The 18,198-nt window shown below is 34.1% G+C and overlaps 1 protein-coding gene across 1 annotated transcript in view; it reads right to left on the bottom strand.

Moving 5' to 3' along the window:
* The window catches only part of COL11A1 (collagen type XI alpha 1 chain), a 182,563-nt gene extending 171,459 nt beyond the window's left edge, over window positions 1–11,104 (bottom strand). Inside the window, exons 1-2 of the mRNA XM_047868859.1 lie at window positions 10,981–11,104; window positions 7,769–7,956 (exon numbers count right to left, since the gene is read on the bottom strand). Coding sequence (XP_047724815.1) covers window positions 7,769–7,956; window positions 10,981–11,104 — 312 coding nt within the window. The remainder of the gene's footprint in view (window positions 1–7,768; window positions 7,957–10,980) is intronic.
* Between the last annotated feature and the right edge of the window lie 7,094 nt (window positions 11,105–18,198).

The raw sequence follows: 18,198 nt of genomic DNA, 5'->3' as shown, positions 1-18,198 counted from the left end.
TATAAAGGATGAACTGGATATCCTTGTCTACAATCAACATTGGCCTTTACCTCACATCATACACAAATATTAACTCAGAATGAGGCATGACTTTTGTGTAAAACCTAACACTACAGTATGTTTGATAGCAGGAGAAAATTCTCATTATCTTGCTGTAGATAAAGATCTCTTAGAATAGGGCACCTGGGTGGCTCAGTCTGTTAAGCAGCAGACTTCAGCTCAGGTCATGATCTTGCGGTCTGTGAGTTCAAGCCCCCGCGTTGGGCTCTGTGGTGACAATTCAGAGCCTGGAGCCTGCTTCAGATTCTGGGTCTCCCTCTTTCTCTGCCCCTCCCCTGCTCGTTCTCTCTCTCTCTCTCTCTCTCTCTCTCTCTCTCTCACAAATAATAAACATTAAAAAAAATTTAAAGATCTCTTAGAACACAAAACATGTAAAACATAACCACAAAATTGACAAATTAAACTTTATAAAAATGAAAAGCATTCACTCTTTAAATTAAAACGCACTATTAATGAAATAAAAAGGTAAGACATATGCTAGAAAAGTATTTGCAAATCTCTATCAAACAAACTATTAAGGGTTTATAAAAAAATAAATAACAGTCCATAATCAAAATATAGCAGCACTTTTTACTGGGCAAAAGACACTTCACAAAGATGCAGAAATTGCCAATGAAAACCTAAAAAATGCTTCACATTATCAGTTATAGGGGAAATATAAATTAATACCACAATGAATACTACTACACAACCACTGGGAATGGCTAAAATCTAAAAGAATAACCATATCAAAGGTTGGCAAGGATACAGAACAACTGGAACTTTCATTCACTGTGGGAGGGAATGTAAAATGATTAATGACACTTTGAAATGCAGTTCAACACTTTCTTTGGTTTTTGAAAAGTAAATATGCACCTACCAAATAACCCAGAATTCCATTTCTAGGTATTCAAGTTAGGCAAACAGGGGCGCCTGGGTGGCTCAGTCGGTTGAGCGACCAACTTCAGCTCAGGTCCTGATCTTGTGGTCTGTGAGTTCGAGGCTCCAGTCGGGCTCTGTGCTGACAGCTCAGAGCCTGGAGCCTGCTTTGGATTCTGTGTCTCCCTTTCTCTCTGCCCCTCCCCCACTCATGCTCTGTCTCTCTCTCTCTCTCTCTGTCTCAGAAATAAACATTAAAATTTTTTTGTAATTTTTTTTTCAACGTTTATTTATTTTTTTGGGACAGAGAGAGACAGAGCATGAACGGGGGAGGGGCAGAGACAGAGGGAGACACAGAATCGGAAACAGGCTCCAGGCTCCGAGCCATCAGCCCAGAGCCCGGCGCGGGGCTCGAACTCCCGGACCGCGAGATCGTGACCTGGCTGAAGTCGGACGCTTAACGACTGCGCCACCCAGGGCCCCCCCCCCAAAAAAAATTTTTTTTAAAGACAAAAAAAAATGCCCACACAAAATTTGTACATGAATGTTCATGGCAGCTTTATATGTAGAAGCCAAAATCGGGAAATGATCCAAATGCCCACCAACAGGATGAATGCATGAACAAACTGTGGTTTATTCATACACTGTAATACTGCTCAGCAATTTTTAAAAAGGCAAAAAAAAAATGAAATATATGATACATGGATAAGCCTCCAAGACATTATGCTGAGTGATAAAAGCCAAGCTAAAGACAGTATACTCAGTATCATTCTGTTTATGAAAATGTCAGAAAAATAAAAAAGCTATAGCGATAAAAAAGCAAATTAGTGATTGCCTGGGGTTAGGGGAGGAGAAGAGATAGATTATAAAAGTGCAGGAGGAAACTTTTGGGTGTGATGGCCATGTTTATTTTCTTGATTATGATGGTTTCATGGGAGGTGTAAATGTAGACCATGATCAAATGTACACTTTTAATATTTGCGGTTGATTCTACTTCAGTTATATCTCAATAAATAGAGTTTAAAAATCTCAGATGCAATGAGCTAAATGTATATATACTGGGAAAGGTAGACAAATAAGAAAGCTACCTCATCCTGTTATGTCACTCTATAGGAAAACCATGTCTACCAACGTAATTTTTTTAATGAAACTTAATTTAATTTTGGGTTTTTTTTTAATGTTTGCTTATTTTTGAGAGAGTCAGAGAGAGAGAGGGATTCAGAGAATCCCAAGCAGGCCCCACGCTGTCAGCACAAAGCCTGATGCTGGGCTTGAACTCAGAAATCAAGAGTAGTACACTTAACTGACTGAGCCACCCAGACACCCCCCGACATAAGTTTTTAAAAAGCATATATATTGGAAAATATATGTAGTAAAAAGATACTCAGGCATCATAAAGCAGTAATCAAATTCTTACTGGAATATTTGAGATGGCTATTATTACTTTAAGGTAGGTTTTCTGGCCTCATAAAACCACTGAAATTGTGTAGCTTATATAAATTATTATTCATTGATTTCTCCCAAGAAAACTGAATGCTAAAATCTTTTCTGAGAAGTTTGAAAAAATGAAAAATTTCATCAACAAGTTTTTCCACTTAAATTGTCATTATATTCTTCTCATTGCTTCAAAAGAAATAGAAGACTATTAAAAAAAAAAGACTTGTAATAACCTGCTTTGATCATTAAAAAAGAAAAAAAGATTGAAATAGCAATGCTTTGAAAACTTGAGTTATAATGGCTATAATTTGATATATAGTGAAGAAAATTCCTGTTTAAAAGACTACAAAAGTAGGGGCGCCTGGGTGGCTCAGTCAGTTAAGCATCCAACTTTGGCTCAGGTCACGATCTCACAGTTCATCACTTGGAGCCACGTGTTGGGCTCTGTGCTGACAGCTCAGCGCCTGGAGCCTGCTTTGGATTCTGCGTCTCCCTCTGCCTCTGGCCCTTCCGTCCCCCCTTGCACTCTGTCTCTCTCTCTCAAAAATAAACATTTAAAAAAATTAAAAATAAAAAAAGACTACAAAAGTAATTTTATTGATAGTGAATACAGGCAATGTAGTTATTTTTCTAATTCAGCTTTCCACACATCTTTGAAGTGTATTATCAAGCTAGGAAAAAACAAAACAAACAAAACAAAACAAAACAAAACCCCAAAAGGCCGTGGATTAGGGTTGGCTGGATATTTTATGTCTGTTTGAAAGTATTCATCTACCCAGACCACGTTTTGCTTGCTAAGGTCTATACCTAGATGCTACCTGTTTCAGAAGGGAAAATTTATCTAATCCCTGCAGGACAGCTTGTAAACAAGCAGTAATCCAGGACCTATTCAAGTACTTCATTTACAAGACAAAAAGACCACTTAAAACCTTTGACTGATATATGGATCACTGTTGCTCACCCCTATCAAAAATGTATAAGAATATTTGACATGTTGGGGTGCTGAATGGCTCAGTCAGTTAAGCGTTGAACTCTTGATTCTGGCTCAGGTCATCATCTCACAGTTCGTGGGTTTGAGCCCCACATCGAACTCTTGATGGTGCAGAGCCTGCTTGAGATTCTCTCTCTCCTCCTCTCTCTCTCTACCCCTTCCCACTCAAGCTTGCTTTCTCTCAAAAGAAATAAATAAACTTAAAAGAATGTTTGACATGTCATAGTTGTAAGATGATTTTAAATATAAGTAATTAATACATTATTATTAAGAAAACTACACAGTAATACATAATTAAGTTACCCATATGTACATAATATACAACCATATACATGCATAATTAATACTAGTATTTTAAGTACTTTACATACATGAGCTCATTTTTTAAAATATATACTTATAGACAGATTACATTACTATTCCCATTTGAAGAATAAGAAATTAAAATTTACATAAAGTAATTACATAGAGAAATATAATTAAGCTATTGTGAGATTCAAAATCAGATTTTTCTGATTCCATAGTCAATTTTTATATTCACTCCACTATGATGAAATTATATAATCTGAATGATGACTCTATATATTCATTTTGGCATTTCCATATAAACTAATTCGTCATACTTTAAAAAAATCGGGTTTGCTTTTATCTGTTTAATGTTGAATTCTTAAGTATCTTCGGATTGCAGTTCAAGTAAGGCCATGTTTAGCATTTTTTCCATACCAGTACCATTCCATAAATGTAGGGTAATGTAGGGATGATAGAGATGTAATTATATAATAAACAAATTTGCATCTAAATTGGAATGATACTGTTTCCAAAGAAATGACATTTCCAGTTTTCAGAATAATAACTCACGGATGTTTTTATATCATCTCACCAATACAACTGTTTATCAAACACTAGAATATGCATACATGGTACCATTCCCATCTCTTACTGTTTTAGTTTAACTTCTACACATTCAGTGCGAGAGATTCAAAAGTATAGACAGATACCATAATGTAAAACAAAATGAAAATAAAAGTATTTGAGTAAATTTTTAGAGAATGATATATTAACATCAGATTCAGATAAGACGAACTAATTTCATAAAAGGAGTCAGAAAGTTTTATTCTGATTTAAAAATCTGTGTTTGAATTACTTCTTTTCTTCATATTCTTTTTTCAAGTGGGGAAAACTAAATTGCTTTTGAAATTTATATACCCACACAATAACACAATTTAGGAAACAAAAGTTTAATTTTATGTATAATGACTTTGGATATAGTGATAATGATAAACCTTATAGTGAAGTATCTGCATTTATTTACTTTTTCAAAACTAATTGTACTTCATATGAAATAAAAGTTATTTTTATATTTTTATACTAGATATTTTATTTATTTTAATTTATTTTACTTTCTATAATTTATTTTTTTATTTTTATTTAATTTATTTTATTTTTATTTAATTTATTTTACTTTCTATAATTTATTTTTTTATTTTTATAATTTATATTATATTATATTTATATATATATTATATTAAATTATATTAAATATATTATATTATATTATATTTATATTATAAATTATATTAAACATATTATATTATATATAATATATATTTTATATACATATAAATATATATTATATTTATAATTTATTTTTTTATATCCAAGTTAGTTAGCATATAGTGCAACAATGATTTCAGGAGTAGATTCCTTAATGCTCCTTACCCATTTAGCCCAACCCCCCTCCCACAACCCCTCCAGTAACCCTCTGTTCTCCATATTTAAGAGTCTCTTATGTTTTGTCTTCCTCCCTGTTTTTATATTATTTTTGCTTCCCTTCCCTTATGTTCATCTGTTTTGTATCTTAAATTCCACATATGAGTGAAGTCATATGATATTTGTCTTTCTCTGACTAATTTCACTTAGCATAATACCCTCTAGTTCCATCCACGTAGTTGCAAATGGCAAGACTTCATTCTTTTTGATTGCAAGTAATACTCCATTGTATGTATATATACCACATCTTCTTATATTTGATATTTTAAATAAATATTCTTTTTAAAGCTCCACAGTGTTTCACGAAACTCCAAGATGCAAAGCTGCATAATAAACTTATTTTCACTACTCACTATCACACGCCTAAAGAATTCAATAATGAGTGTTTTAAAAATTATTCTTCTTAGTAGTTTAGCAGTTTCTCCAAATAAACAGCTGGAGTTACTCTAGGATTTAGATTGTGGATTATGGATTAGAAAATTAAGAATTAATCAAAGAATATATAATAATCTTTGCTTCTAGTACATCTGTCTTTGGTAATTTACTAGAGGCCCTCTTGACCAGAGGTAGTTTGGTTAGAAGTAGTGAAAACATATGGAAATACTTCATGGAAATCATTTTCATGTATTTTAGGAGTTGATACTGTAATCAGCTTATGAAACACAGAGGCTATTATTACATATTTTAAAAGATGCAACATCAGGTTCAATTATTTATTTTGAAAAAAAGAACATATTCTGATAGCCTAAAATCCTAATTCAAAAACTAAACTGGACCCCAGTGAGTATGAATGTAGTGTATGGCAAAGAAAGGGGTGTATAGTCTGTATGTGGGGATTTAGGAGTAAGAGGGGAAGAGCTGTATGAAAAAGAGACGTAATCAACATGTACATATAACAAATATCTTTCAGGGCAGTAAATTTTGAGAATATTAATAATTGATATGTATTAACATACATGTTTTATTTATATTCTTATTTATATAACATATTTATATTTTTTCTCTTCTATATTTCTTTCTTTTAACTTTTTAAAATTTATTTACTTTTTTATTTGAGAGAGAGAGAGAGCAGGGGAGAGGCAGAGAAGAGGGAGAGAGAGAGAATCCCAAGTAGGCTCTGCACTGTCAGCGCAGAGCCCAATGTGGAGCTCGAATTCACAAAATGTGAGATCATGACCTGAGCCGAAATCAAGAGTCAAAGGCTTAACCAACTGAGCTACCCAGGCACCCCTCTTTTGTATTTCTGTGTATATTCTTATCACTTATGATGAACAAAATTTACTCTTAATTTCCATTGCTTTAAGTTTCATAGACTCTGTAACTATGTATAACAATAGACTAAGCTAATATATGAAATGAAACCATCCACTGATATACTTTGTCCGTATTACTCATTTATGTTCCTGGGAAATAAGGTTGTGTGTATTACAAAAATAAATTTAGCCTGTGAAACTGATGTTCATAGGTAGTTTAATTTCAAAATAGAACTTTGCGAGACTAGAAATTAAGTTAATTTGTTTATAATATTCATCTAATAAATAAATAGTCATTATCATTTGTATGCAATCAATAGATGATATTGGAAGATCTGAGACTATATTATTATATATTGCCTGAATGAGTTTATCATTTAATTTAGTATGATGTAATGTGTTAAAACATTTTGTTTGGAGTCAAAGGCTTAGGTACGTACCTACAAGTAGAGAAAAATCAGAAACAAACAGAATCTCAATTAACCTGAAAGTGTCACAAATGTTAATTATATTTAAAATTATGCCATAGGTTATGTATAGAAGTACAGGAATGCATCATTCTACTGACACTCGGAATGTATGTTGTTCTTTCTATGAACATACACACTGTCTGTGTGTATATCCAAATACAGAAAATCTTCTGTGTAAACCTTGTCTATTAATCTGTTATATATCACAGAAGTTTACTTTATTACACTTTGAAAAATAAATTACTCAGAAACTGGATAAAAACAATGATCAGAGTACTGAATGATGTCTCAGGAGTGCATCCTTTTGTGGGATCAGGACTCAGTCTGTTTGTTATGTTAATAATTGACTCAATGAAAATTAAAGCATGCATTACCAGATCCAATGATTGAAGAATTAAAAGAAAGAATGTAATTACCATAATTGGTGAAATATAATTGGAAGAAAACTTTTTACTATGACCTTGACATTATTTAAAAAGTGGTTTTAAAGACCTAAGTTCAACTTTTGCAATATGATCTCTATTTTATACTTTAGAAGCATTAGAAGAACAGAGAAAAGCAAAATATCTGACTTGTACATTTCCTTAAATTAATCTCCCAGAGAAGGAAGCAAAGAAAATGTTCTTTTCTCCAAGGAAAATAATACAAAGTACCAAAAGTAAAGCCATTTGCCCTTCCCAAGAGAAAAGCATGCCTGTGTTCAAATCAACCAATCTCTGTAATGTTTCCCAGTCGTTACAGCCATCATTGTGTACTCATTCTCTTACGGAACAATAGAAAACATCACCACTATACCCACAGGGGAAGAAAGTAGGTCATCCTTTCGTTTTCAACTTTGCTTTATAGCATATATTGATTGTTACAGTTATTAGCTCAATTCATCTGATTTAATAATATTCAGCTTCAAATAAGGTTTGATTTATTTTTACCTCAAAAACTTCTTCATCCAAAATCCTGGTTCCAAAAACCGTGATTCCGTTGGTGTCAACGATTGCTCTCTCACTTCTATCAAGTGGTTTTGTGGTTTTCTTCTTACAATCAACAATCATTGTCACAGTCTTCTTCTCCACGCTAATTGCAACCCGATGCCACCTAAAAAAGCCAATTCCTTTGTAAGCTTCAAAGATATTGTTGCCACACCATTACTCATTTTAAAATACAATGTATTTTAAATTGTGAAAGTGAGCTGAAAATGTACAAAAAGTAGGCTCATTTATTAATCAGTTAACAGGTGACGACTTACTGTTTACCCAGAATAGTGCTAGATACTAAAAAGGGTACAAGTGGTATAAAATGCACACCAGGGGTGGCTGTCTATGCTGATAAGGAAGTGCCCATCCTTTGCCACACTTTGTGTTGTTGCAACAAAAGCTTAATCTCACCATGTCCTGATGAGTATATGTGATAGAGATCAGGGGTGGGACATGAGGTAAGTAATAGTTTCTATGTACGTAAATGTTTTCTTCCAAAAGGAATTCCACTTAATTTTTTTGTTCTGTTTTTGCTCTAGAGATCCCCTGAGATGAACTGTAAAAGGGTACGTCTACTTATTGAATGACTGCTCCATCTGGAACAACTGAACGTTCTAATTGTAAAACACAATGTGCTTCTCTGTCTTTATTCACATTTATTTCAAGTGCTTTCGTTTTCTTTTTCCACTTTAATTTCAAGACAGTTATAGATCACTACTGTGGGCAGGATCCAAAACTGAGACACAATATCTCTCCTTCTTTCCAGGGTTGGCAGGAAGTGGGAACACTGAAAGAAAGCATAGTCAACGCATGTGTGGAATGAGAGTCTCAATTCACTCTGAAGCTACTGCTCCAGCTAATTCAGGGCAGCGATGACAGGCTTAGGGGGTAGACATGGCCAGCTCTGTGGAAACATATATACCCTAATCTTACTATAAAATGGTGGGTTTTATTAACACTATCTGGTGCTAACATAAACCACTGAGTGAACGTCATTTGGATTTTGCAAACCACTCTGGTTTATATATTTTTTTCCAAATGAAAAACGCTAGATTAATATTGCAGAAGTGTCTAGGACTACATCCATAAAATAAAGTACCTAAAAAGTTGCAGGAGCCTTCCTAAAATGTCTATTTCATGTGACTTGGCATGGCTACTGATGAGGACCAAGTATATTTCCATATACGCTTAATCTTTGGTCTTTCCATAGCACATTCAACTAGCATAGGCGTCTGCTTAGTTTGAATCAAGCAAAGATTTATTTTGGAGCCACTTAATACTGTGAGAGTAAAATTTACACATATTTCTGCCAAGAAGCCTGTGTCTTAACTTAAACCATCTCCACTATTGTAAGTATGTGCTTTTCATTAACAGAAAATAAAAATGAATTCAATTGTTAAAAGTTGATTAGGACTCTAAACTTGACCTTATTGTTGATTAATTTCAGCTCTGATAATAACGATATGTCATAATCATGGTATCATATATAATTATCAAAATATGAAACCATTCTTAATTATTCTCTTTTTTGTACACAGTACATTCACATCATCAGAAAATCTTTTACTCAGTGTATATACAGAATCCAGTGTGTCTCAACTACCCAATCTGGAAGCTCTCTCATCTAGACTCCTTAATGGTCTCTGCTTCCACTCTCATGCAACTGTGTAGTGACCATTTTAAAACACAAGTCAGATAAAGTCTCCTTGCTAAAAACAAGGTATTATTCCCAGTAAAGCTGAAGTCCTTACTCTGTCTCACAGGAGTGTCCTCTGGCCCGCCGACCTCACGCCCAACTTTTGCTTTCTCGCTCCCTACACTCCAGCCACATTGCTGCCTCTTTGCGGTCCTTTGCACATGTTCTTCACTCAGCCAGAAGTGCTGTTCCTCCCTATCCCCACATGGCTCACTCCTTCACTTTCAACATGCCTTTGCTCAGTGCAACAATATCAAAGAGATGCTTTATTGAAAACAGCATCCCCTTAAATTCCTTACCCTGATTTATTGTCATAGCATCACTTTTCATATTCATTATTAAGGATAGTATTTAAATTGCTCATAAAAGCCTAGTTTTTCCTGCCACTAAGATGAAGTTTTCTCCATGGTCCTGACAAAGATACATTGAGCGTGGATTTTTTTTTCATCTGCATGGCCATTTCCTTCCTACATTTATGACTAAATGTCATATTTCAGATCAGGCTAATTTTAGAAGCCTAGATTCAGCAATAAAATGCCAAGTAAATTTAGCAAACATTTATTTGTATTTAGCTGTTCCCTAAGTGAAAGGCAATGCTCACAATGCAGAATTCAGAATTCAGGATGATTTTCAGAAGAGTATGATGGTTACTATCGAGTCTAACTACCTCTGCCACTTTGAAAATATATGATCTCAGGCAAGTTACTTACACTTTCTGTGCCTCGGTCCCCTATTCTGTAAAATGGGTTTATTAACATTATTTTCTTCAAAGAGTTGTGAAAATTAAATGAGTTGACTGCATATAAATTGCTTCAAACAGTACATACCCCATATCAAGCATTATGAAAACTTCTTATGATTGTCAATATTAACATGCTTGAATAAAAGGCAAGTCAAGTCAGGTCATTCCTCTGCTCAAAAAGTCTACGGTGACTTCCCACGTCACTCAAGATAGAACCCAAAGTGTTAGACCCATCGACAAAGCGTTATACCATTTGGCCTCCCATGGCTCATCCTCATCATCCCACTCTGCTCCTGCCACGTGGGTATCCTTGACATTGCTTAGACAAATCAGCCACACTTGGAATCAGAGGCTGTGTATTTGCTTCCCCTCCTCCTGGAATAGTATATACTATTAGTTAGTATAATTAGTTAGTATACTATTAGTTAGTATATAATAGTATATACTATTAGCAAGGCATGCACCCCAGATTCTTCACCAGTCACCTTCTTAGTGAGATTTTCCCTGATCTCAATCCTTAAAATTGCACCCTCCACCACCATCTCCTATCTTCCTCGTTGTCTACCCAGACTAAAAGAAACTATGTGCAATTAGGTATTTTATTGTTTTGTTCATTGCCGTATCTCTAATCTCTAGAAAAAACTGCTTCATACTTTATGAATATTTGTTGAATGGTTAAATGAGATAATTGCTTTCAACGTGGTGAAAACATTGAATTATTATGTTACTTACTTCCCGTCAGCGATGTTAACGGTTCTGAAGAGGGGATAGTCTTCAGGGGCAGGTTTTCCAGTGTGGTCTTCAAACAGGAAAACAGGTGATCTCCCAACCTCAACACCGACTTGCTGAATACCATGCTCGTTATATATAGATAAAAGGAAAGACTGAATTCCTTTTTTGGGTTTTATTGTAAATAATATTGAAAAATCTTCTGGAAAAGTTCCTCCTGAGAAGAGAAGGCCAAAGGCTCAGGAATGTCAAATTCCCAAATTATTCCTGGATCACCCTAATTTTTTAACTTCTTAGGTGGCCTTAATGAGTCATGCTGATTAGAAAGGGCACATGCATCCCAATGTTTATAGCAGTGCCATCAACAATAGCCAAATTATTAAAAGAGCCCAAATGTCCATAGACTGGTCAATGAATAAAGAAGTGGTGCCCTCTCTCTCTCTCTCTCTCTCTCTATATATATATATATATATGTGTATATATATATATATATACACACATACACAACGAGATATTACTTAGAGATACAGAAGAATGAATCTTGTCATTTGCAACAACATGGATCAAGCTAGAATGTGTTATGCTAAGTGAAATAAGTCTAACACAGAAAGAAAAATATCATATAATTTCACTCATATGTGGAATTTGAGAAACACAACAGATGAACATAGGGGAAGGGAAGGAGAAACAAGATAAAAACAGAGAGTGAGGCAAACCATAAGAGACTCAAACACAAAGAACAAACTGAGGGCTGCTAGAGGGAGGTGGGGAGGATAGGTTAAATGGGTGATGGGCATTGAGGAGGGCACTTGTTGGGAAGAGCACTGGGTGTTACATGGAAGTGATGAATCCTGGGATCTACTCTGGAGACCAAGACTGTATACTGTGTGCTAACTAACTTGAATATAAATAAATTTTAAAAAACAAGTCATGTAAATTCAAACAACACAGATTAAAAAACAAATGGGAAAGGGATGATAATAAGCTTTCTCTGAAATAATTGTCCAAGCTATATTCAAATTTTAAACCTGCTCATTTAAAGCACAATGACTATGTAGAATTCAACTCAAAGTTGAATCCTAACTCAAAGTTAGGAAACAATATCAATCATTTTGCCAGTACAATATTAAATGCACAATAAGAACTTTTAAAATAAAAAAATACCACTTTGATCTAAGATTTGTATTTTCAGCATTCTCTAATCTGTGACCATACACCCTCTCTTTAAAGAGGCATCGCAAGGACACGATATATGAAGGTATTTTTTTGTCATCCATTAAAAGCTAAAGAGTTTCGGGGCGCCTGGGTGGCGCAGTCGGTTAAGCGTCCGACTTCAGCCAGGTCACGATCTCGCGGTCCGGGAGTTCGAGCCCCGCGTCGGGCTCTGGGCTGATGGCTCAGAGCCTGGAGCCTGTTTCCAATTCTGTGACTCCCTCTCTCTCTGCCCCTCCCCCGTTCAAGCTCTGTCTCTCTCTGTCCCAAAAATAAATAAACGTTGAAAAAAAAAAAATTTTTTTTAAAAAAAAGAAAAGAAAAAAAAAAAAGCTAAAGAGTTTCTCATCAGTTTTTCCTATCACACAAAAGGCAATTTCACCAATAAAAAGCTTATAGCATTATAAATCTGAACTATCAGATACTTGGTTAATTTGATTCTAAATTCAAGAGGGCAAACTGTCTTTTTTTTTTTTTTTTTTTTTTCTTTTCCCTCTTACCACTATACTCTAAATATCCAGCATGGGGCCAGATCTACCTAGGTGCTTAGTAAGTATTTATTAAGTAAACACATCAGTTAAATGACTATCACAAATATTTCTCAGATAGTTAAGCAATGGCTGCTTGTATATGTTTTATAAAAACATTGCATGTTAAATTTTGCATTTTACTCTTCAAAAATACTTTTACATATATATCTTATTTGAGCCTCTATCTACCCTGGAATAGAAGTAAAATGGGCATTATAATTCAAAGGATGAGATTATTTCAGTTAAAAAGTTTTCCGTGTGCAAAACTCGTGTTTATGTGCGTGTGTAATCAGTGATATCTAGCACAACACCAGGAGCTTCCATATTCAATCCATTCATTCTAAATTCTATTCTACATGGTAGTATAAAATAATAAAAATACTCTGAATATGACTGCCACGGATTCAAATTCAAAAGATTATAGGACACCAGCAATTCTAAAACTTTATTGGAATAGGAGAAATGTTTGTGTGTAAAGGTATCTTACATCAATTCACCAAAACACTATTTATAATCCTGAAATATTAAAATAGCCTGTAATGGTTGGGACAGGCTAAATAACATATAAAACATCTGCATATGCAGTGTTTGTAGACACTTAAAGTAGTAGGAGACATTTTATGAAATTGGAATTATTTAAATTTTTTTTTTCAACTTTTATTTATTTTGGGGACAGAGAGAGACAGAGCATGAACGGGGGAGGGGCAGAGAGAGAGGGAGACACAGAATCGGAAACAGGCTCCAGGTTCTGAGCCATCAGCCCAGAGCCTGATGCGGGGCTCGAACTCCGGGACCGCGAGATCGTGACCTGGCTGAAGTCGGACGCTTAACCGACTGCGCCACCCAGGCGCCCCTGGAATTATTTAAAATGTGGAAATTAAATAAGAGTATGTCACAGAGAAAGCAGTCAATTAATGTTAGGTATTTGGTTCTATAATATCTACTTATATCTGTATGTATTTCTATATCTTTATCCATACGTATCTATATCTACATAGATAAATAGGTATCTCCAAACTAAAAAGTTATTTATTTAAAATTATTAATTTTATTTTAAAAAATAATTTACCAAACAACTTTGCCATATCACAAGTAGGTCATAAAAGCTCTGCTATCACATCAAAAATTATTTAAATATAGATATAGTTTTGTTTCATTTAGATGTCACAAAGACATCCAATTTTATTTGTATATAAATCAACAGAAGAAAGATAATCATATAAATAAAATGGAAAAGTAATAAAACATTAATTAATAAAACGCGTTTTACCTGCTTATACTATAAATAAAAATCTAGGTAGGTAATCAGCCTGCTATTGAAGAAGCTCCATGGCCAACTTTTTCTTCAAATAAGTACTCAGAATGTTGAGAATCACAGGAATTCTTTCCCTAAATGTACCTCAATTTTTCAAATATCTCCTACATTGAAAAAAAAAGATGCTAAAATATTATGAGCTAGGGGAAAACAATTATTTTTTTTTCCATTTTTGCAAAACCATCATGAATTAATGTCTACATAGAGACATTTAGGGAAAAAAGAATTCCAGGAAAGAATATATTCATATAAGATTAAATAAGTTATAACAAATTATAATTAATGATCCAATTTGTACAGAACGACTTTTGAAACTGTCATGTGCTAACCACTAATGAGTAAAATCTTTCAATTATATAAGTATTTCCCAATTAAAAAAAATTAATGTTTATTTTATTTTTGAGACAGAGAGAGACAGAGCATGAGTGGGGGAAGGGCAGAGAGACACACAGAATAGGAAGCAGGCTCCAGGCTCTGAGCTGTCAGCACAGAGCCCAACGTGGGCTCTTGACAACCACAAGATCATGACCTAAGTGGAAGTCAGACGCTCATCCGACTGAGCCACCCAGGCACCCCAAAGTATTTCCCAATTTCAAATTAGGCAATAAGATTATAATTATAATCTTTATGCTATGACATTTGAAAAAGAGAATTTAGCTACCTAAAAAATCATGACTTGATGTCAAAATATTCAGCCTAACCTAGGCACCTCACCTTAGTTTCTTCCCTATAAAACACTAAGCAAAACTGTCCATAACTGACTAAATGTATCAGAGAGAATTCATTATGATATTACTTCAACAACAGGAATGCAACCACTTACTATGTGAAATTTTATCTCAAATAACAGTGATCAGTACACATGATAAAATAAAATGTGAAAATTTTCAACTTAAATAATTTGTGTTTTGAAATGTATAAATGTAAAGTAAAAGCATCCACTCTGTTGAATGACTGCTGTTAAAGAAAAAATACTATTACTACTTTTGATATGCATGTAAACATAAAATCATACATATATAATAATCATAATTCACACTGAATATATCAAATTCAATACTGATTCTTTTTTTTTGTATGAATTTTATTGACAAATTGGTTTCCATACAACACCCAGTGCTCATCCCAAAAGGTGCCCTCCTCAATACCCATCACCCACCCTCCCCTCCCTCCCACCCCCCATCAACCCTCAGTTTGTTCTCAGTTTTTAACAGTCTCTTATGCTTTGGCTCTCTCCCACTCTAACCTCTTTTTTTTTTTTTCCTTCCCCTCCCCCATGGGTTCCTGTTAAGTTTCTCAGGGTCCACATAAGAGTGAAACGTGGCAATGAGAAAAAATACTGATTCTTAAAATGGGCTTTTAATATCAATAGACAGTGCATGCATAAATAAATTTTATATAGAAAAGTCACAAAATTTCATTATTTGATTTTAATTTTCTCAAATTGTGGTTAATATATTTCCATGTGTCATATGTCTCCCTTTAACTAAAATACCTTTTGATGTAGCTTGGTGGTCAGCAGGATTTTGAAAATGAGGAGGGAAGGCCATTTTTGCATAGTGAGAAAGCTCACTTAATCTAAAAGAGACAGAGACTGTCTCTCAGCTTCACATCATTCACTGGTTCTGTGATTATATTGAAATACTTTACATTTCTAACACCTAATCCATTACTTGGGCTTAAATAGTCTTCTCTCCAGATGGATATGAAGATAAAGATCAATATACACAAAGTTTCTTGTATAGCATCTGTCCCACAGCAGGTGTTCTAGAGAAGGCAGATAGAACTTGTAAATTATAGCTTCTATTCAGGTCACATGTACAGTGTTCTCAGACAGTTAAATTAAAGGTCTCAAATAAGGACTTTAGAGGGCATGTACCTTAATTAAACAGAATTTTGCAGTGACCATCTGATAACCCTTCAACCCCACCCCAATATTGAACTTTCCAATACTACTACTTACTTTTTTCATTAGAAAAGAAGTCGCTATTATGTCTTCCCATAATGGAAGAAAGAGTATTCCAAATAATTTTTCAAAGATCTTTTTTACTCATTTGATAAAGAATAATATTCATTGTTTGGATGTTTTTAACTATGAAAATGTCACTGATCATTTTTATTAATTGCCATTTCGCATTGTTTGACAGGAAGCTTTACCCAAATGGAAGATTAAGTTAAATTCACTTGTGTGGGACGGGCGGATGAGGTCTCTATCAGAGGAGTCTCTTCCTATCTGAAATAACTGTTTTGAGAATTATGTGCCTAAGTCACAATACTGTGAGAAGGGGGAAAAAAAACCCTTCAGTATAAAGGAATATTGTTAACTCTCATGAAAGGAGAGCCCAGAGGCATACATTATATTCTTTTCCACGGATAACAGAAATGATTGGATTAATCAAACTAACTACCAATTTGGAAGGCACAAAAACTGACCCTGAAGTGATGAACCAAAATATAAAAAATTAAAAATTAACTTTTTGAGTATTTCTAAAGCTTTTCCATTAATGTATTTTTCCCTGTTTTTTTCTCTTGACAATTCCCATCCCTATCCTATTTCTGCATTGGAGTGCAGATAAATAGAAAAGCAACATTATTTTTACATTTGCAGCTTTTAAATTTGATTTTTAACATACTTTTATGGATTTAATAACTATTTTAATTTTTAATTCCAAAGTCAGAAAAATTGTGCATTGGCATTCTTTGTATTTGTGGATTGTTGCTTTTGTCCATCACAAAGGATTGCAAAACAAGAAATATTTGGGAAAGATCAATGAATTGATCAAAATAAATGTGTTTGCAAAAATACTTTAAAATGTCCATCCATGAAAAATATATTACCTTGTTTTGTAGTTAGTCCCTTGATTTCTAATTTTTCTATTGTTAGAAAACAGTTTTTTGTGAAAAGAGATAATTCAAATCCCTTCAGGTAGGGACAGTGGAGAGGATTATATGAAGAATTTAAATGATAAATTGTTTTGGGGTGCCTGGGTGGCTCAATCAGTTGAGCATCTGAATTCAGCTCAGGTCATGATCTCGCAGTTCGTGGGTTCGAGCCCCATGTCGGGCTCTGTGCTGACAGCTTGGAGCCTGAAGCCTGCTTCAGGTTCTGTGTCTCCCTCTCTCCACCCCTCCCATGCTCGTGTGCTCTTTCTTTGTCTCTCTGTCTCTCAAACATAAATAAACATTAAAAAAAAATAAACAATAAATTATTTCTGAGAGGATTCCAAAGCACTAAAAAGAAACACTTGATAATATAGTGAATATTGGCTTTGGCAACAGACAAGACCTGGATTAAATCAAGACCCCTCGTAATGTGGACAAGTCCAAGAACCTGAGTGAAACTCTATTTCCTCTTCCATCAAATAAGGATGGGAACACTCAATTCAGTACAGTTGTAAGAAAAAAATAACTGATGTGTGCAACAGCAGACTTGTAACAAGTTACTGTTTTGACTATGTGACACTCAGAAATTGTCAGCTCATCACTCAACTCCCTTTCCCTACATTATCTTGATTGCAGATAATTAGTGTTATCAGGTTAATCAATACTTTCATGGAAAGAAATAATATTCACCAGGTATTTTTCAATACCATTACAAAAACTTTCCAGGTAAAGGTTTACAAACTCTCTAAACCCAGATCTCCTTATAACTGTGACATGGGGCTTTTACTCTATTTAAGAGAAGAACAGGATCCCAAAATAATACTGAATTATCTGTTTTATAATATATTCTAAAGAAGTATTTCTTTCAACAGAAACTTAAATTAATTTCATAAAGACACTCACTAAGTATGTCTAAATCCACATGCCCATTCAAGCCACATGGGTAGTCATTATGGGTAAAACTGCCATGTTATCCAGTGAATAAATTCTATAGGATTATGCAGAAATGAGCTAGATATAATGTTGTTTTCAATTTTTATCATCTGGAAATAAAATGATAAATTATTAAATTTTCAAATAAACATATCTTCTGTGATTGTGTTGAATTAAAACTGGCAATTATTAAATCATCAGTTATTTCCATTAAGTCACCTTAGTGACCACAACGTATTCAGTGTCCTATATAGGAAAGAATTATATCTGCCCCAATAATTGTGCATTATACAGCATGATAAAAAGACACAAAATAATTAGCAAAGTAGTGACAGTTCTAGTAATAAA

Source organism: Prionailurus viverrinus, chromosome C1, assembly GCF_022837055.1.
Source record: "Prionailurus viverrinus isolate Anna chromosome C1, UM_Priviv_1.0, whole genome shotgun sequence".
NCBI classification, from domain to species: Eukaryota; Metazoa; Chordata; class Mammalia; order Carnivora; family Felidae; genus Prionailurus; species Prionailurus viverrinus.
Note: the sequence above shows the minus strand (reverse complement) of the source record. Positions and strands in the feature narration are given on the sequence as shown.